General features: G+C 48.2%; 1 protein-coding gene across 6 annotated transcripts in view; it reads right to left on the bottom strand.

The window, feature by feature from the left end:
• grip1 (glutamate receptor interacting protein 1) overlaps positions 1-21,362 on the bottom strand; it is a 216,954-nt gene that overhangs the window by 38,946 nt on the left and 156,646 nt on the right. For all 6 annotated transcript variants that reach the window (XM_036519977.1, XM_036519975.1, XM_036519981.1 and 3 more), the window contains exons 2-6: positions 17,751-17,831; positions 4,859-4,994; positions 3,014-3,159; positions 1,297-1,380; positions 560-635 (exon numbers count right to left, since the gene is read on the bottom strand). In XM_036519977.1, the coding sequence (XP_036375870.1) occupies positions 560-635; positions 1,297-1,380; positions 3,014-3,159; positions 4,859-4,994; positions 17,751-17,831 (523 nt within the window). The remainder of the gene's footprint in view (positions 1-559; positions 636-1,296; positions 1,381-3,013; positions 3,160-4,858; positions 4,995-17,750; positions 17,832-21,362) is intronic.

The following is a 21,362-nucleotide window of genomic DNA, read 5'->3' as shown; positions in this document are numbered from 1 at the left end:
AAAAAATTAATATTGATAGAGGTTTGGAGAAAAAAAAAAGTTGAGACGTCTGAAGTGAATTATAACAGGATGTCGCTGAACCATGGGAGGGAAAAAAAAAAAACTGCACAGAAGTCCATTTGCAATTCTCGAATGTGAAATAACGTTAGCGGACGGGTCATTTATTCCAATTTTGAAGAGGGATCGGGGAGGTGGGGGCGCACAAAGGAATATTTCCATAGACTCAGAGATCGGTCTGCCCAGTGTGAAAGCCTGGCTGTGATTACATTTTGAAGTGACGGGGGGGAGGGGGGTGGAGGGGGAGAAAAGTTATGAAGTAGATTATATACTGATTAGAGCTGTGCACACAGTAACTGAAGTGCGCATACATTACATTACCATATTAACTCAAGGCAAGGGAATCACACAGTCACAATATTACGTTTCACTTCTTCAAACGTTTGGGGTACCGCGGCGGGCGATGGGACCTGCAGGCTTTCAGAGGAACGGGAGCGGAGGATTCGCGGTCTTTGTGTCCTGACAAGGACCTGTGGTGTGGCGTGACACAAAGGCCTCTCACCTGTCAGCTGGACCTCCGGGCCTGATGGTTGTTATGACGATGGGGCGAGACTTATTCCTGTCTTCGTGGGCGCCTCCTGCGGGAGCCAAAACAAAAGATGCTGACGTACTGGGGCTTTGGGGAGCAGTCATCCCCCTGTGGGAGGATATCCCAGCATGCTTTGCACTAGCGCACAGAAAAGCTACTCTCAATTACCGTGGCACAGCCAACTAGAAGTAAAATTCTAACAAGTTATATGCCATTATGAGAACATGGACGACAATATAATTTCTAATACTTAAACTAGAACTGCCACAGATATGAAACATGCCAAAACGGAAAGCAGAAACAGGACAAAGTTGGATTATACAGAATTAATGCTCTGTCATGTGAAAGTTTGAGGGCACATGTAGACTTTCTAAGAAGCACTTCATTAAATCTCAGCTGCACAAAGCTTTATTCATGACCTTGAGGTATACATTTAGTCTTCAGAAAAAATTACCGCTTTGCATAGGTCCTGTGGTCGGATCCTTTTCAAGCTCAAGAGGCCCAGTGCAAGCAAAGTAATGTGTTTGATATTTTTTTACATTGATTGAGAAGGTCTTTCCTCAGTGTCACATCAATATATCACATGTATTCATAATCATCTGCACAGCGTGTACCCTTTGCATCATTTATGAGTCCCGTGGGGACTGTGTGTGTGCGTGCATGTGTGTGTGTGAGTGCGTGCGTGTGCATGTGCGCCTGTGCGTGCTTACCTCTGATGACAAACCCAAACGTATTGCCCTCTTTGTGCAAGGTGACCTCCACGGTCTTAAACATCACCCCTGAGCCCTGAACAGCTGAGGAGAGAACAGAGGGGGCTGAATTTTAGATGATGCTCGCTAACACGCTACAGGCCCAGACCCGAATCCTTTTCCCACAAAAAGCACCGCGGCTATCGCATTGCCAGACCACACACAGCACCGTCTGTCTGGGCAAAAATGCATGCAATCAAATCCAGACCAATCAGCGTAAGGAGCCAGCTAACACACTGTTCTCACTCATTACTAATCTTACTGTGCCTTCGTCGGGTAGTGAACAGAATCCCCTACCGGTCTCGATCTTCATGACCTCTCCTGTGCTCACAGCGTGACAGTGCACGGCAGGGCTTCACAAACCCCAAAACAGGTGGAGCCAATCCATACTGCTAGAGACTCACAAATCATAGTGTTTTGCTGACGTGGAGCAAATCTTTTTCATTGGTTGGTGCAAGCCAGTGATTGGCAGCACATTATAGCTCCACCCACAATGGGATTTGTGAAAACTCACTCTCACTGCACTGGGAGATATAACCAAGCATCCCTGTGATTCAGTGAACATCAATGCATCGCAATGCAGAGAGCGCAAAACCATGCCATGACAGAGACTGCAGCCGCCAGAGCTTTATCTGCGCTGAGGGGGGGAGGAAAACTGAACTGAGAACAGGCTCGGCAAGAGAACCCGCCAGCAGAGCGGCACAGAGACAGACGCGTATCATTACGATCTCTGTATCGAGCCGCCGTGCGGAGATGGGGTCCGGGGCGCAGAGACAGAACAGCACCATCACCTGCAGTGTGGAATCCAGCCACCCGAGTGATGGATGAATCCATCTCCCCGCTCCGTATACACACAACCGCAGCCAATCTACTCTCTGCTGTTTTTTTCCCCCTTCAAACTCCCACAAACAGGCAATTTCAGTTGTTTTTCTCTACCCCCCCCCCCCCCCCCCCCCCCATCAGTAAAAGTGCTGACATTCAATAGCCTGTTGCATGGTGAAATCTCCCATCTCTCTCAGGTGTGTAAATTTCATTATTGTGGCTGTGACAGAACCATCACTGGACTTTCAAGATGTTGTCTTTGAACGCGGTGCCAACTGGTCTATAAAATGAATCAAAGACCACTACGAACAGGCGGCATTTATATAAGGAAAACACAACTGATGCAACTGAAAAATCAAGCATGCAATGGACAGACTCCTTTTAATGTGGTGAAGAATAGGTACTGTGCTTAGCAGATGCGCCTATCCAGAGCATAGGTTATGATATTTACGTTGTTCATTTATACAGTTGCATATTTGTCGAGGCAAACTGGGTATATCACCCAAAAGTGCGAAAGCAATATCTCACTTGGACTTGAACTGGTAACCTGGTTACAAGCTACACTGTGTAAGTTGCTTTCTTACGCACTTATGCACTTAAGTGAAAACCACTGCTAAACATGTTCTTGCATGTTACATACACATTAACGACCACAGAGGACAGTAAATAATTCTGAGAAAGTCATATGCTAATTATTACCCATTACACTAATGAGCATGACCTTTTTATCCACTGAGGTGTAAAGCTCACAAAGGCACAGAGTGGTTCTGCCTCTGGCTGGATCAGTGAGGCAGGAGCTGAGATGGTGTCTGTGAGAGCACACACCGCACATGCGCTCACAGAGGCTGACACTCACAGACAGGTGGCAGCTCGTACTCCACCTCCAGCACCACCCGCTCCCCCACGTTCTTCAGCAGACTGATGATCTCATCGTGGCGGAACTTGGTCAGGTTGATCCCGTTGACTGACTTGATGTAGTCTCCCACGTTGAGCTGATCGCTCCTGAGGAAGGAGAGAGGGAGGGAGGGAGAAGGACAGACGGAGAAATGGAGGGAGAGCGGAGGGGAAAGAGGCAGACAGGAGGTGTACATGGGGTAGAGAGAGAGAGAAAGAAGGCCAGAGGAAGTGAGCAAAGGATAAGGGGAGAAAAAGAGAGAGAAGGGAAGAGGGAGAGAGGAGGGGAGAGAATGAGAGAGAGAGAGAGAGAGAGAGAGAGAGAAAGAGAGCGAAAAGAACAGAGAGAGAGAAGGGGAGGGAACGTGAGCAAGAAGGACGGAGGGAGAGAGAGACAGAGGAGGATAAAAGGTGAGGGAGAGGAGGGAGGGAGAGAGAGAGAGAGAGAGAGAGAGAGAGAGAGAGAGAGAGAGAAGGACAGAGGTTGAGAGAGAGATGGAAGGGAGATAGAGAGAATGGGGAGATTTGGCCGTAAGTGCTGTGCTTTAATTACAGCGTGGAGGAGATGAATCACTCTTTGTTCTGAGTGCTGAGAGCAGGGATGTGAGTGCCTTCATCTCTGGAGGTGGAGACTGCTTGTAAGATACTAAACTACTGCGTTTTACCTCACGGATGGGTGAGGGAGTGCAGAAAATGAACACCCTACCTTCCTGTGATGTTAAGCTGGTGCTTTGCTGAGATCCTCTGCAAGGTACGCACATTAAAGGTTTGAGTTTCACAGAGCTTTAAAGGAAGTCATATTCCATTGCACTCGACTTCCTCGTCCCCAAGTGACTTTTTGCCTGCTACGCAACTGGTCGCCTTGGTTTGAATGCTGTCACTTCACTTGCTGATCTCTGATTTCTATCCCAGGGTTCAACAGCAATGCACAGACCCCTCTCCAGAGCACATGAACTATGCGATCCTGCAGTGAACTCACTATGTGGTGACTGCTGCTGTCACAGATGGATTGCTGCAGGCAAGATGGTCTGGGAAAGTGTCATTTCTGCATGGTACTTCCTATTCATCAAAAAGCTGGAGCCGCGGGGTCAGGGGAGCAGACTGCTTCTGTTAGTCCCTGGCGGTCTGCACTGACCCCTTGGTCACCGGAGTGGCTGACCTACACAGAGACATCTGCCTAGCGCAGGGTTTGTTCAAAAACGCAGCCCCTCTTTATTGCTTTCACAAGTGCGGAGGACCATTTGGGTTTCCGAGAGTTCAGCGCTGCGACATCAGTTTTTAGATCAGTGCTGAGAGTGGCCAGCTTTTAAGTGGCCTCATTTAAAAAGACGATGCCCCCATTAGCATAGGCCATGTCTGTGGTAATTTGCAGGACGGAACAGTGTGACTCAGTCTCTCCCTCTCTCACTGAGTCTGTCTCCAAGGCTGACGAGCTACAGGAGTTCAGTGTGGCCAGATGACCCCTGTACAGCACTGAATCACGCGAGCAGATAACACACACTCTCTCTCTCTCTCTCTCTCCCTCTCTCTCTCTCTCTCAGACACACACACACACACACACACACACAGGCTCTGCATTCTTTCTACCCTGTCTACCTTTCCCCTTAGACAGAACCTCCACCACAAATCACACACCCACAGTATTGATTCTCTCACACACACAGGCACAGAGAAACAGAATGAAACACCCTCCTTCCCCCCTTCTCTCTCTCTCTCTCTCTCTCTCTCTCTCTCTCTCTCTCTCTCACAGACACATACGCACACACACACACACACACACACACGCACACAGAGCGGGCAGCGTTACCTGGCAGCGATGCCGCCCTGGCGCAGGTTGGACACGCGGGGCTTGCCATCCTTGTCGATGCCGCCGGAGACGGTGAGGCCCAGGGTGGTGCCCTCCTTCTTCATGAGCTCCACGATGCTGGAGCCCTTAAACTCGTCTGCGGGAGAGGGAGAAAGGAGCGGGTCAGACACATTCCTCTCCTTCTCGCCCCTGTCTCCTGCTTCCTGATCAGCAGGCTGCTCCCATAATGCTGTTAATCAATGACGCAAAGGCGCTGCACGGAGAAATTAACTACTTCTCATGAGGCCATGAGACCTGCTCTCCCTTGTGGCGCGTCAAAACCCTGGCTCTCAGGAAATGATATTTCCTCATCTGTAACACTCTCTGCAAACACGACCGTGACCGTGAACACAAACACGGTCCACATCTCCCCGAGACACTGATAAAGCAGCATTGGTCTCTCCTGACTGGAACAAGGCTGGGGATTTTTATAGCAGCCCCACAACAATGACCGTGACCGTGAACACAAACACGGTCCACATCTCCCCGAGACACTGATATAGCAGCACTGGCCTCTCCTGACTGGAGCGAGGCTGAGTTTTTACAGCGGCCCCACAGCCACAAATCTCTATCTGCCAGCGTGAAATAAAAATGAGGCAGCCGACAGGACCCCTTCCAGCGGGAGGAAGGGAGAGACGGCTTCCCCCCATAAATACGCAGCTTTCAGAGGCCAAATGCCTCACTTCCACAGCCTGCAGACAGAGCTCCAGCACAGCGGTGCAGGAGGGTACACAGAGACAGACACGTCTGCCGTAAAGGGATGCTGTCAGAAGAAGCTGCTGGCACCAGCTGGAATCAGACTATTCCACGTCCCTTCAGTGGCTGAATCTGCCTCTGAGGATTGCTTTGTGCGGACTCACAGATAACCAAAGAGGCGCAGACTCAGAGCAGCAATACCAAGCGGTGGTAACAGTGAAATGAGAACAGTGATTACAATCTCACATTCCCTTCATCCATATCCATAAATCCAGATCCATATGAAAGATTGCTTTGAGCACGCTCTATGATATTGCACACCAAATCCATACTGACAACACATCTGCTATAATGAAATTCTGGATTTACTAGATTTCATCTGATGTGAGACACGGGCAACTCACAGCCAGTGAAGGCCCAGTATTCTAGCCCTTGACAGTCCTGTTTACAAAAGGAAGTCAAATTGCATGCAACTCCAGAAATAAATTTGCTACTGTTTTTCATGTAACACAAGCAGATCCATCCGGGCCCAGAGGAAGAAGCACTCCCTTCCTCTCTCAGCGGCTTGTTGAGTACTACACCGGGACACAAATACAATCTTGGCAAAGGGATCAACTGACACAGCAAACGCACAGCAAAAGACCGAGGCACAGTGAGCGAGAGCCGTGATATTGGTAATGTAAGCAAAGAGGAGGCGGTGTTCTGCTACTGTGGGGTGCGGATTGACGCGTGGATGATGTTCGAGGGCCGAGGAGAGGCGCACGGGCACGCACCCAGGGGGCCGGGGTTAGCATGCCTGTCGATACGTCACCCAATCAAAGCTGCCCTGGCCGCTCCCTTCCGTGAGACTTCAGACGGACCCGACAGGGGTGGCGGTGCGAACTCCGAACGCGCTGACACATCAAAGAACAACGTTAGAAAAAAAGAGAAAGTAATTAACAGCAGCTAATGAGCGGGGCCCCTGCACATCACAGAGGAAAACTGCTGAACAAAGTGTGCGGGCGGCAGAGGCTGGCAATAAATGGGATCGGTCCAAAGGAGAAGTAAAAGAATACAGCCAGTGTTTCATTTGTCGCTTAGTTCTTTGTGAATCTAATCGTGGCAAAGCTGTTCAACCCGCCCTGGGTTGGATCTGCACAGTCATGGCCACAGGATCGAATCCCAGCACGAACCCCAAAGGAGAGACGAGTAGAGCAGGGCTGCACAGTCTCTGTCAGGTCACATCATGTCTGGTCTGGGTGGAAAAGCAATCAAGCTATTTTTCATGCAGAGATGTCAGTGCTCACTAATTACACCTGGGCCACAGAGATCAGTCAGAGGTGCTGGGTAGGTGTGTGAATCTCCGGTCATGGCTGCAGACACATTACAGAGCCCAGAGCTCATGGCTGTGCTTTGAGCCATGCAGGGGGAGGGGCGTGGAGCCCTGCGGATGGGAGGACAGAGGGAGGGAGTGGGGGAGACACCGAGCACAGAAACCTGGTGCCATTAGGGGTTTCTCTCTCTCTCTCTCTCTCTCTCTCTCTCACACACACACACACACACACACACACACACGCACGCATGCACGCACACAGACACTCGCATAAACATACTTACACTCGCATACTCATACACACACACTCACACACACTGAACAGAGAAACCTCCTATGGGACGTAAACAAACACACACACACACACACACACACACACACACACACAAACAGATACATGCACATCCACACATACTCCTTCCTTTACCTCACCAGTGCCAGACTCCTGCATGCCATGTCACCTCCCTGTCCACCCTGGCGGGAAGGCCGAGTCTTTGACGCAAGTGATGACACTCGATACCTCAGGGCCATCAAAGCCCCACCCCATGCCCCGACAGCCCAGCCTTCCCGCCAACACGCTGACAGGCTGCTGCAGGCCAGGCCGTGTCTGGAACGTCTGCCCACCAGCCTGGACAGCACAGCAGGGCCAGGCTAGCATAGAGCGGTCACTGCCGGCCCTGCCAGAGACCGTCAGCTGCCATGCTCACACAGGATGTTCACACTGCCAGAGGCCCATGCATGCCCACTATACAGAGGGACGGCAGGCGCAGCAACCCGCCAGACGTTGTCTGCACCCACCGCAAGCCCCGTCGAATATTTATAGCGCGCGTCTGGTATTAACCAGATTTGAATTTCACGGGGAGAAACTTCATCGGGGCTGTAAACCGCAAAGTTTAAAGGTTGTTGCCTGCCGCACTGAGCAGATAAATACTTTGCGAGCTCAGCTGCATGACACAGGGGTAAGTCACAGTGGGGGCACGCCCCTTTAACCTTTTCAGCGGATGCCGTTATCTGTCATGATGTGCAGGCACCAGGAGCAAGAGCTCCATACGATACACTGTGACACATACTCCTGACACTAAATCCATACCAATGACACATGTACAAGCGCAGCATGAATCAGCAGAAAGTAAGCCAGCATGCCACTTCATGCAAGGAGGCAGCTTAAAGCTTCTGTGCTGATTGTTTTCCTGACTATAGAATCCATATTTTCATCTGGCAGCAAGGCAAGGCAGGGCAGTTACAACAGACTGTATATGTGTGTGTGTGTGTGTGTGTATCAGTGTGTGTGAGTGTGAGTGTGTGTGTGTGTGTATATGTGCGTGAAGTGTGTGTGGGAGAGGGTGAGCTAAGCCCATTGTAAGGGCCCTCTCAGACAGGTGGAAAGGATGATAAGTTAATCCAATTTTGCTCCCCAGAGAGATTCTGCGTTTTTCTTGACAGCCCTTAGAGGCGCCTCTGTGCCACACAGTGTTGCCAAGGCTACCGAATGCCCGGTATATTTCCTCTGTGCGGATCGATCCGAGTGCTGTGCTCGGATGATGAAGTGGGCCACGCCAGGGTCTGGCTGGTGACATCTCAAACAGTGAGAGAGATACTGCTCATAGGGACCAGGCAGGCCCAATGCTCCTGTCTGTCATTTCTAATGATCAGCATTTGACCTCAGGGCTTCTGAAGTGTCAAGGGAGACTTCACAGGGACATGAGCGGGCAGCAGCGTAGCACAGTGGTAAGGAGCAGGGCTTGTAACCAAAAGGTTGCGGGTCGATTCTCCGCAGGGCCACTGCTGCCGTACCCTTGGGCAAGATCCTTAACCCACATTTGCTTCATTAAATATCCAGTTGTATAAAAGGATAAAATTGTAATCAATGTAAATCAGTCTGAATAAGATCTACTATATGCCACTAATGTAATGTGATATAATTACATCAATTCTACATCCAAACCACGCAGGTTTAGTTGGGGGTAGAGCCTAGGCGGTAGGAGAGCCAATGTCAGCAGCACTGCTGCGGGTTCAGAGGCCTATGACATGCAGTACTGACAGAGACAGACAGGACTGGTGGTCCACCAGGTGAGGCCTTGATGCTGACACAGGCCTTTTGCCCCCCCCCCCCCCCCAACAATGACATCATCAGTGCTCTGAGTACTAAACGTGATGGACAAGTTTGTTGACCCAGCACCTCAGCCAGTGGCATGAGGGGTGAGGGAGACTTCAATCAGCCTGCATCCTGCACTGCAAGCTTACCTCAGCATTACTTACACCTGAGAAAGCCCTGCAGCTTTTCACCATAGATTTGCAAAATCTCCCATAAGCCTTCTGTTCATGTGGAAACAACCATAACAGTCATAAACTTTGTTTGTTTGACTCTCATAATGCAATGAAAAGATCCTTTTTGGAGCTATTACACCAAGTTGACTTGACTTTTTCCTCCTCTTCAGCCATTACCTTTGCCCAGCACCTGGAAATTAATGGATGTAGATGGACGATTCTAGAATGTAGAAGTGAGGGACTGTGGGTGAGAACTTCTGCAGTCACACAAATGTCCTTGGATGCAACTCTCATTTTTGTGGAGCTCTTCCACAAAATAACTGGCAAATTACGTTCATTTTTTTTTCCCCAGACAAACTGCCACTGTTCAGCAAGGCCATTACCGTAATACGCTGCTGAGGAAAACACATTTTGAACTGTGTCCAAAATGATCAGGTTTCCTTCAGCGAATATGAGAGAAACTTTTGTTTTGCACAAGCCAACAGCCTGTTTATGGTATGCTGAACAGTATCGTGATATGGCTGCATACAAAGGCAGTGCACCGTAAGACTGTGAACTGTAAGAGCATTTGCAAATCTATTAATCTATCACTACAAGGTGAAAATGCCTGGATGAGGAGTAAGTAAGAGGCCTTAGGGTGGTGTTGGCTGCTCTCCAGTGGAAATTAGGAATGGCCAGAGAATGACACTGAAAATGAAGAGGCAACTGAATTAACACTGGAAAAAAAATGAAGGCAAAAGGACATGTCACAAAATGCTTTGTCCTAGAATTCATTTCAGGATATTAAAGAAGTAATTATTCATCGCAAACCACTAAATTAAAAACTCCCTCACACAAAAGCACACAAAATAATTGTATTACCTTTTCAAGCCACTGCAGAACTTACTTCCCGTGACAAATCTGTTTAATGATTAATAAGACTTAAGAGTCACTCCTTGTTAGAAATGTCTTTTTTGGTTTCTTCCTCTTTTTTCACTCAACTTTTTAGAAGTCACCACTTAAATTAAGTGGTGCCTTTAAGCACCACTGCATTTAAGGTCCTCACCACTGCAACAGGGACCACTGAACCGAAGGAGGAGTGTGGGGTAAGTTGAACGCAATCACTAGTGCATATGCACGCCCCACCGTAACTATTTCATCACCAGGAGGCAAATGCGTCAGAGGATAGGTGTGATCTTTTGACGCTCTCTGAGGCAATCATGGGCACCTGTGCGAGTACTAGGGAGCTGAGAGTGGAGCAATAAGGGGACTACCCACTGCAACCCTCTGCAGAACGAGCCAATTTGTTCTGCTGATGTTAGCTACCAGTCACTGCAGACAAATGCCTTGGACTGTTTTGAATGTGGAACATAGGGCTCCGCCTGCACTTGAACAAAAGCTTTTAATGTCTGTGCCACTAGGGAGCCTCTCATTAGAAACATCTTCATATTTGCTACCAACTGGAAAAAAATAATACTGATGAAAAGACCAAATAAATCAAGAGTGAATTCAAGTTCATCTATGTATCTTTGAACCTAACCTTCAAAGAATTACTCTGAAGAAGCAATTCAATACAACTCCTTTTTTTAACAAGAAGAAACCCGAGTATTATTTGGAATCTCAATGGAATCTCTGAGCTGCACTTATTGAGAATCTCTTTCTGGAAGTTTCACAGACAGTGATTAATGGTGTCATGCTCAAACTCTATCGGGTGCAGCCAGGGTGTTGTGACAGTGGCGGTTATAGCATGTGGCGTGACCTGAAGGGCATCCGAAATTCACCGCTGCGTCACCACAGCCAGGTGTGAACGCTATGCACCGAGACCCAGGCCTCAGGGGGAAACCTTCACCTTCTCTCACTGATTCCAGAATTACAATGACCATGACTTTGACCCCAGACCATGACAACAACCCACGAAGAGCCCCACAGGGCACTCAGAAAGCAGATTTAAGGAAAACAGATTAGACACCTTTCTCCAGATGGCTACTGGGAGCCATGTCTGAGGAAAAGACAGCTCATAGTGCAGGAATGGAGCTCATTTTCATTTCTGTGGCTTGAAGTCACTCTACAGTATGCATGAGCGATGTGTCTAGAGAGGATGACAGCACTCCATCTTCTTTAAGGCTTTGTCAGTGTCTGGCGAAATGTATCAGCTCTTCAGATTATCACCAGTCACTATGAATTCTGGTAGTTTGATGCAAGTTAATCTTTTAGCTCTTTAGATCACAGTTTGGAAGCACGTCAATGTTATGATTTAAGATAATGTTGGTTTTACAGATAGTATTTAAACCTACTTTGCATGACACAAGTATGCTTCTTTTAAGGACAGTTGTAGGCATATATTATTTACTTTTATTTTAGTACTGGTTTTATCTTTTTGCACATTTACTACAATTCTGGCTGTTCCCTACCCACACACTCATATGTACATTGTTGTCCTTACGTCTTCTGTGAAATTGCATTTAATTCAAAATGGCATGTTATCCTTGCATGTTCCCCTGGATAAGAGCATATGCAAAAGACAGAAACACAGTTAAAAAGCGATGTGTGCACTGTCCTGTCCTCCCATGGCAAATGGGGGGGGGCAGCAAATTGGCATTCACATTATGAGCGGGCTTCCGTTTGCTGTCACATCTGGTTAAGCCGTCTGAAAGAGGGTAAAACGAGATGGCCTGGTACCGCGGTGCTGCACTTTACAGTCATAAAGAGGACAAAGACGTGACACAAACTGCCCTCCTGTGATATTTGCGAATATTCGCATTAGATAATTTTGTCATATAACATTGTATCTTGGCTGCATTACATATGAAAATAGTGGTTTAAATGGTACCCAGGGATGCAAAGTGGTTACTTTATCATCTCACATGTGCATCTAATTGGAGCTGGAAAGGAATGTTCAGTTCTCTGTAAAAAGCCCATTTGCTTTTTTTAATATGGCGCACCAGTGAAAGCGTTTAGTTGACCATGTCAAGCACACACACGGGTCAAGGACCCTGAGAAAGGCGATTTAAAACTTACTTGGTATGTCCAACCACACAGTGCTTTTTGCACACATGCTGCATAGTAAATGCCTGTTCAGTGTCTGGCTATTTCTGCCTTCACAGGTATAAACGACTGTACATGGGCAACTGCTATCACTGTAAAAAAAACAGGTAAACTGGCCATGTCCCTTTTTCTGCTCTGTTGACCATGTGGCAGGATAGGTGACCCCACTCAGGGGCTTAGCCTCTCTTGACCTGCTAATGTTCAGTGGAGGCCCGCACTCAGAGGGTGATGTCATCCCCATCTCTCATGGGGGGGGGGGGGGGGGGGGGGGAAGATCTGCTGAGTACAGCAAAGCCCTCTGGGAAGGTTCCCAAGAGGCTGCCGCATTTGTTATGGACCTTTCACATTCAAAGTCTGAAATATTGCATGATGCCGTGCATATCAAATCGGCCCCAGAATACCGCTCCCCCTGCCCTCCCTCTGTTCTATTAAATCTCAGATCAAGATTAACCCTTCAAGATTTTTTTTCCAGTTGAGTCATTTCAATGCATACATGACTTGCTTGAATCCCAAACTTCCTTCATTTTTAATTAAAGCCGGGAATGTTCTGGAAACTGCAAGTTTAATTCACGTGGGCTGTTTTCCGTGTCTTCCCGATGGATGCCTTGTGTTACGACACGCAGCCAGTTGTAAAGAGAGTGTGCAGTGCTGGCTTTCTCCGCTAAAATAAAAAGTCCATTTGAAGTTAGGGAAGCTCTCTTTTTTCCCCAGCGGAGAACATTCCGTCTTGCCAAAAAAAGGATGTAAAAATCATGTCATCAGCCATCTGCGATGGGCCGCTACAAAACTCCTCTCAAGCACCGGAACTCCTGAGACCCCCCAAGAAGGCCCGACCAATCAGGAGAGAGGAAGGGGTGTCAAATTTCATTAACAAGACTGCTGGCACTCAAGAGGGCAGGAAGCAGAAAATCCAATAGTAATTTCTGGAAAAATGCCTGCTCTCGGTGTTAACAGTATGAAGCATCTGTACTGAGCTTAGCCTGCTGAAATATTGTACACGCGCATACTTTGGAGGAATGGTAAAACAGCCTTTGGCTAGAAGGTACACTATGGCCACTGCTACTACTGCCCACCCCTGTTGCCTGTGTGTACAGTCTTGGCTTGCCAAAGCGGTGAGATAAGCACATTTGCACTTCTGACTAAACTGTGCATTGGCTTGGCACTTGTTTACTTCCTTTTCTCTGGAAGCAACAAAACTGCTCATTCATCGCTAGGGCAAGTGGATACAGTTCAAACAAAGGCAGAAGTATGAACAGTGTTGCTGTGCATCTATGTAAAGCAATCATGAGCGCTGCAGTAAAGGTCTATTCATCAGCCTATGAGCACGTGTTTGAGCTGATTAAACAGACGGTGAATGAAACACTAATTAATGATATCGACCTGAGCAGATATTTTACAGAAAGCACCGGGGATTTGCCTTTCAGATTTCATAATGGAAGGCTGCCCCACATTGAATCAGAGTAATCGATACCTCTTAACTCTCACGTGATTGGCTGTGCCAGCACAGCGCAGCCCACGGATCTACATTGTGTTATCTAGCAACAGCTCCTTTACAGGCCAGCGGCAGCAGTACATTTCCAGCTTTGCGTGGTTCTCATTCACCCCTACAGAAAAGAAAACCGGCTTGATCCAAACCTGACGAATTTGCCCGGTTCCAGTTCTGATGCTGGAAAAGCCCTATCGCCCCTAACGTTTCTTCCCGTCCCTCACTCCCTCTTTCCTCTCTCTCTCTCTCATGTTGGTGCCTTTTATGGGTCGTGGGATGAGGCCGGCCCCCCCTCCCTGCTGTGTGGGAGTGACGATGCGAAGAGACGCCCTGGGGGGGGGCAAGCTAAGCTCCCAGCAAAGCTCTCCTCAATTCTTAATCACTTACAGAGGCGAGGAGGAGGAGGAGGAGGGAAGGCAGAGAGGGAGAGACAGGTCGAGAAGTGCTGAGGAGACAGGAACATCACAAAGACCGGGCCCTTCTCTCTGGAGTGAGGGGGGCTTTATTGCTTTGTATGCTGCGTGGCCTGCCCAAACGCTCCTGAAGAAAATAGATTACCTGTACCAACCAGCCCCGCGAAAATAGCAACAATGCGTACAAGTGCTGTCGACTCGTAGCAGATAGATTTACAAGGCAATGAACAATGAACACCACATTTACTGTCCTCTGCAATGGTCCGTAGAACGCCTGGCTGATAGGGGTCCATCAAGCTACTGATGTGCTAATAGCCAGACCTTCATAATCAAGCTGTGACTTTTAATGATCCGACTGACCCAGCCTCCAGATCCCTCCTTCTGCAGGTGATGAAAAAAAATCCACCCCCATTTCCAGCACATCACATGAAAAGCATACTGTATATAAAAGCAAAGAGATATGCAACCCCACCCCCCCTACTCCCAATAAAAAACCCAAGGGTGGTCAAAGTCACAGTGTATCTACAACGGGTGTCTGTGACCCGGTAAAATATTGAGATGCACTGACAGAGCAGCATGACAGCGATGGTCTTCTGCTTTATTTAAAACAGCCAGCTTCCAGGCAACGAACTGCGGTACCCACCAAGTATATTTTTGAATAGAAGAATAATTTCCGCACTTTAATTAAATGTTAACTTGACATTTACATATTGATAATCACGCCGGGGGCTCCTGGAGAAAATGGCCGGCTTTTAGACGGTCATCTGTGCATGTCTAAACTGATTTGCTTGCTTGGAGGCACGCGTTGAAAATGCAGCCAGCGCCTGGCACAAAAGTGTACTGTGGGCATGGACTCCCTGCTTCAAGTCCTCCAGCTTCCCACAAGCCCACGCAGAACACCCCCGGTACTGCGGCTGTATGACATGTTTCGATTGAAGCGAACATCACAGCCTGAAAGGATGAAAGCCCGGGGTGAACGCAATCATCCTTACAAGAGTGAGCTGTACCAGGCCGTCCCTTCAGAGGGCGGAACGGGAACACGTCAAAAAAAAAAAAAAAATCAGAGGAGAGACGAATCCCATCAGTTCGACCAAGCGAGGGAGGCTGTGAGACAGGGAAAAGGTAGAAACCGTCAAAACAGCGTGACTCACCTCGCACAACGCGACCCTTGCCCACAAGCAAACGTAGGAGGTGGTGTTGAGAGAGCCACTTTTTTCTAAGTGATGTGAGGCCGGCATGTCAGACACAAAGGCAACCCTTCAGAGCTCACACACCAGCTACATGTTTTTCCTCCTACTTCTCTCGACTCCCAGGATTCTCAGGGAGTTTCCGTGACCGTGGGAACCGTGAATGCCGCATCCTTAAGGTCTTGTGTTTAAGCAAATCTCACCATTTGCTCATTACCAGCAGGCTCTGATGTCTGGCCTCCTCCGAGGCATCCAAAGCGTTAAGCCTGAGAGAGGGCTCGGCAAGGGGGGGGCACGTAACCGTTTTTCTTCTTCGCGATATATTTTTAACATGCTTTTTAAAAATTCACGACAAACTTGGAGAATGCATTAAGGTCTTCGGCAAAAGAAAGTGCTACAGCACTGGTGTGCACTTATCAGAGGAGTTATGTTTTATGCACAAAGTCCAGGACAACCGGAACATCCGCGCATTTCATAAATGGCTCATTGATGTTAATCCTTACCTTTGGCTATTCTTTTCTCTGCACGGGCTCTCAGATTACAGATAATTAAAAATATTGCACAAAAAACCTTTAGATCAAACATCACAACAAATGCTGTGTGCAGATAAGCAAGGACACTTTTGATTAAAATTTTTCCTGGAAAAAAAAAATCAATGAATAATAAGGATTAACCATCTCTGACCTTGGGCATCCAGAATTAACCCTTTGTTGTGTTTTGTGGGAACTGGTAGTGCTATCTTGCCCTAATATAGACTATGCTACACAAACATGTTGGTGAACCGTCGCTATGAGACTACAGGTCTCCTTCACCTTGAGGCAGTATATTCATGGGATTTCTTAACATGCCAGGGGAGCACATAACCATAATTCCTTACATGCATCCTACATCACATTCGTATTCATGTATTCAATCATATGGAAATGGTAATAGCCATTGGAAAATCCCAACCACACAATAACTGACAAATCTATTCAGTTCTGAAGCTTTTAATACTCAAAGTATTTCCAATGTCACACATACAGAGTCACAAACATGTATTATGTCAAGCATGTTGGGCTGGTGAATGTGAATACCCATTTCCCACTGCACCACTATAGCCAGCTTAGCTCCTTATATCTGTTCATACATACAGCTGTATATCTCTTATGCCTCTATTATACCTCTTTTCCGCTGTAGAGCTGGAACCAGGCTGGTTCATTGTATCTCTATACCAACAGAGCAGGACAGAAATAAATGGAGTCCATATTTCCAGCAAAACCTTAGCTCTGGGCTGCAGATAAACCCAGGCTATCTTTTCAACAGAAGCAGTCGCTTGCATTTAGCGGGACGTCATGTGTGACCAACCGCCACACGGCAGGCTGACCGCATACTCACCCCTCCGAACACTGGCATTTGCATTCACACCGCAAGCAGAGTCTGCATTCTGTGACCTGCAGACAGCATGTGCCATGATCTAGCCCCTGTGTGTGTGCATCACATTTCACTCGACACGGCGCTCCCACCCCGCTCCCACAGCGGCGGCTCGCGTCAACGAGAAGGCGGGAAACGAATCCCTCCCAGGCAGATGATAGAGAAAAAAAAACACGCACTCCACATATCATGCGGGTGATTATTTTTTACCACAGACAGTGGAAGAGACTGTGATGAACAGTTCCTGCACAACGCATTCCGCTGCAACGCAAACACCATTAGCCCGATCTATTGTCATAAATTGTCTAATCTTGCTGAAGTGACAGCCACTGCAATACAGTTCACCTCGTACTGCGTCAGTGGGGCTGGGACTTGGCAAGAGGAGATATCAGGGTAAATCTAAATGGTTCTTGAAGATGATTTTGATGTGCTCTGAGGTTTGTGTGTGTGTGTGTGTGTGTGTGTGTGTGTGTGTGGTGGAGGGTGGAGTGGTTCAGCTGCAGTTCCCTCTGAAGTTCCTGCGTGTTAGATTTTTCTTAATAATTAACTAGTTTATTTGCAACCCGGTCCCTAACGCACATCAGCCAGCGCTGTTAAAATGAAACATATTTGATTAATTCTGCTTGCACGATTCTATTGTGACTACATACTCATTTATACGGCTCCGGAGGGGGGCTTGCCTTGTTCCATCGTGCCATTATAAATAAATGGATTTACAGTATCTGCAAACAGCCTGCAAGCTCTGTCTCAGTACGCTGGTGCACACCATTCACAGTGGAGCTCTCTTTTCACAAGATGATGCAAGGTTAAAACACCCCGTTGGAGGTTACACCTGAAACCTGGGGTTGCCTGGCTGTACGCTTGACTTCATGTACAAGTGAGATAATGTGAAGCATGACTCCCATATGGTCTCAGTCAGTTTGGATTGCAGTACACACTGGAGCCATAGGGATGCTGATTCAAGGATAGTGTCAGTGCCTGAGGAAAAAGCAATGCAGCAGACAGACAGAACAAACAGGGAGACTGGTAGGGGTCAGGGGTCAGAGCTTCTTACCTGGGATACTCTGTCTCCTGATGGCCAGTGCTCCCTCTGGTGGCCTGGAGGGGTTGGAGTGCTTCGTGTACGGCCCCTCATCTGCAGAACACAAGTGAACCAAGCGTCAGTCACACAGAAACACCTGTCAGTCAAACACCTTTATCTTACTCTCCTCCAGGATGTTCCCAAAGAACACAGGAAAACAAGAGTATTTCCTTTTTCACAAAAGGCACTGAGATGTACTGTGAACTACAACAGGGACATATATTGTGCTCATGTTAAAAGATTACAAATGTCACTCTAACAGGGAGAAGTTTGCTTATAAACAAGCTGAACTCAGCATAAGGACGTGTACAGTAAGAGCGAGTCTGGCTTATCTCAGACAATTGTGGAATATCAGACTCAGGACTTTAATGGAACAAAAGAAGCATGTTTTCACAGATCCAAAGAAATTGTGCACGCAGATACACAGTTATCTACTCCAGGTGCCTGGTCTGAAAACAGACATGCAATGAATACCACAGAATTTCAATTGGAGCGAAGTTAAAACATCAACAATAAATGCCAATTGACAGAAGGAGAAGGGATTTCTATCCAGAGAAGCGGCCCATTGTTGGGCCCCGGATAAGTGCCTTTCACAGAGGCTTTCATTACAGTGCTGCGTTATTCAGTGAGCGCTCTTAGCAATACAATGCAGAATTCATCGCCCGGGAGTCAAAAAGCAATTGGCATCGCTGAGAAGCAGACTGAGAGAGACTGAGAGAGAGAGATAGAGAGAGAGAGAGAGAGAGAGAGAGAGAGAGAGAGAGAGAGAGAGAGAGGCTGTAACAGCTTCAGCAGAGCATACACGTGAGCTTTGGTTTGTCTGATCTCCCAAAGAGGTGAGGGGCAGATCCCTGGCATGAGACATTATGGGAGGATGGCATCATTATCCTCAGTGCGGTGACATGTGGTTCACAGCAGTGTGTGTGTGTATGTGTGTGTGTGTGTGTGTGTGTGTGTATGTACACTGAGGGTGAGAGCCTGCCCTCATTATATCTGGCATTCTTTTTCCAGCTGTGAGCTCCTCTCTCACTGACGCTGGCCAGAGAGGGGAAGGCGATTCCCTGCGTCGTTTCCAGATCGCTCTCAAACACAACCTGCCATTTTCTTCACACCAAGGGTGAGACCTTCCCTGAAACACTGGAGAGAGTCAAGGCAAGGGGCAGAATATCAACAACAGCATTTCAGAGCGAGAACAAATCGATGCTTTAAAAAACAACATAATACTCAGTTTTTGGGCATATAGGACTCTCTATACTCAGCACCTGTACCTGCAGTGACTAAATGCTCCATTACTGAATAATATTAATAAACAGAATCGCATCAGAGAAAAGCTTAACCAAATGCGCATGGCAGACGGCAGGAGCCGGGGTGAGAGGTCACACCTGTGAAGGCGAAGTTGAGGGACAGCACTTCCTGTGCTAGCAGACAGGTGGGCGAGGAGTGCGGCTCACGCTCGACCTGCTGCTGATGAGGTCCGGGCGCCGGCGTGGCAGGCGCGGGGGTTTCTGTTAATGAGCCCGCATTAGGACACTGCCAGCACAGCAAGCGCGCAGCGGGAGGGAGGGGAGCCGCGGCCAGCTGACACGCAGCTCCGGCACGCTGCTGCGGAGAACACCCTGACAACGTTATGGGAATGTTACGGGAGCTCTGCGTGGGGCCTGGGGGGCCAAACTGACCTGCCATCTGCGGGGTGGGGGGGGGTGGGGGTGAGGGTGTGTCAATCATGCTTCTGTGTGGTGGCATGTGTCTCCCCCAATCTGCTCCCCTCCGCACAGTCTCCAGACAGCTCGACAGACTGGGAGAGATCCTCAGGCTTGTCCGACACGGCACCAGACATCCGACACGCAGGCCCAGACACCCGCCTCCCGCAGCAGCCTCTGTTTGAAGGCGGCTAAGGCTCAGATGCTAGTTATTTCCCCTCAGCCCCGGGGCCGTGTTGCAGACCGGCCGAGCCGAGCCGCAGAGCTCAGCCCTGTTATTTCCCAGCCACGGAGGACAACAAACGCACTCCGCGCCAGGGCGCCCTCAGCATATTTCATTGCATCTTTTGATTTCTCATATCTGTCTGCCGATATGAATCAGCGGCCTGAGAGAAGCCTGGCTTCGGCACCATCTGGAGGGATGTAAATTATGATTACAGCAGCGGGATTCAAGAGACAGGCCCACAGACATAAGAAGAAACCAACATGCCCTCGGAAGGCGTTTGTTTCGCGGACTGTTTGGGGGATACTCCGTGGCAGTTCAGAAATAAAGAAAGTCAAAAGAGGTCAACAGCGCAGTCAGCTCTCCCGGTTACATTCTCTCCTAACGGGCAGACAATGTGCAAGACGAGCGAGTTCAGGAATAATAAGGCACTCGGTCCTTTCTACTGAGTGAAACCCCATCATCATGTCTGAATAATTAACTGTGATTTCCTTTGTTTGATCTGTGCAAGTAGAATAAACTGCAAGGGCGCATAGGGTTGCTCTCTGGGGAAAATCAGTTGCTTATATGAAATTCTCAATCTCCCAACGACTTGGTGAGCACTCTGTTGCCCAGGAAAAGTGTATGATTGGATATTCATTTTCAAATAACTATTGACTTCTTCCCAGTGAAACTTTAAATGGTTTCTAAGCTCGAAACATAACTTTATTTAAAATGATAACAGTATTGATCTTTACGTGCCCTTGCATTGATGCCTGGAATTCTCCTTGCGTTTCTCTCATTTCTGCGTTCTCATTATTGTCACAATGTTAAACAGATTGGCTGCCAAATCAGATTGCTGCAAAGTGCCTGTGGACCAACTTCTAATTCCACTCGAAAGATTTTTGCTTTGTTGAGCAAAACACCTTTCAAACTCTTAACTTTTGTTCTCAGAGACACTGTTTCCTGGTCTGCCGCGGGTGAATTTGCCACTTGACCTGGTTCTGGGGAAACGTCCTCCCTTCTTCTACCGAAGACGTCATCCCCGCAGCGCGGTGCATGAGCGCATTAGAGTGGGACGGTTTTCTCTTTGGGGGCCTTCGGAGGCACTCGAGTGCAGTGAAGCTCACCGGAGCGGAGGCCTCCCACGCCACCGCAGGGAGCACTCCGTCCGGCTGGCGGGCACACGACGCGGTCTTCGCTCGCACGCGCGGTACTGTTAGCACCGCGCTTATTCACAGCCTCATCTGCACCTCCATCATTGGATAACCCCCCCCATACCAACCCCCATTAATGACTGTTGCTTACGCCTTAATAGTTCCTCAGTTCAGTCCTTTAAAAGAAATGTTCTGAGGTAAGTGAGGTGAAATGCTGAAAAGAAAGCGGGAGACAGACAGATGCGAGAAGCTGTTAACTCTCTCTAGAGCTTTGTCAAGCTGGAAGAAAGGGAGAGTACAGCAATACAGGCCCCATGGCTGACACCCCTGAGAGACACCACAGTGGAAGTACAGAGAGAAAACCACCATTCATCCTTCACACTCACCAAACACATTACTGCCATTATCAGAGTCTCCATCCCAGTCTCAGCGAGGAGCCAGACAAACAGACACTCCCACTCTCTCCACTGACTGTGAGAAAAGGCCTGTGGGTAATAACTGATATATACTAATAGACAGTACAAAC

Source organism: Megalops cyprinoides, chromosome 25, assembly GCF_013368585.1.
Source record: "Megalops cyprinoides isolate fMegCyp1 chromosome 25, fMegCyp1.pri, whole genome shotgun sequence".
Lineage (NCBI taxonomy): Eukaryota > Metazoa > Chordata > Actinopteri > Elopiformes > Megalopidae > Megalops > Megalops cyprinoides.
Note: the sequence above shows the minus strand (reverse complement) of the source record. Positions and strands in the feature narration are given on the sequence as shown.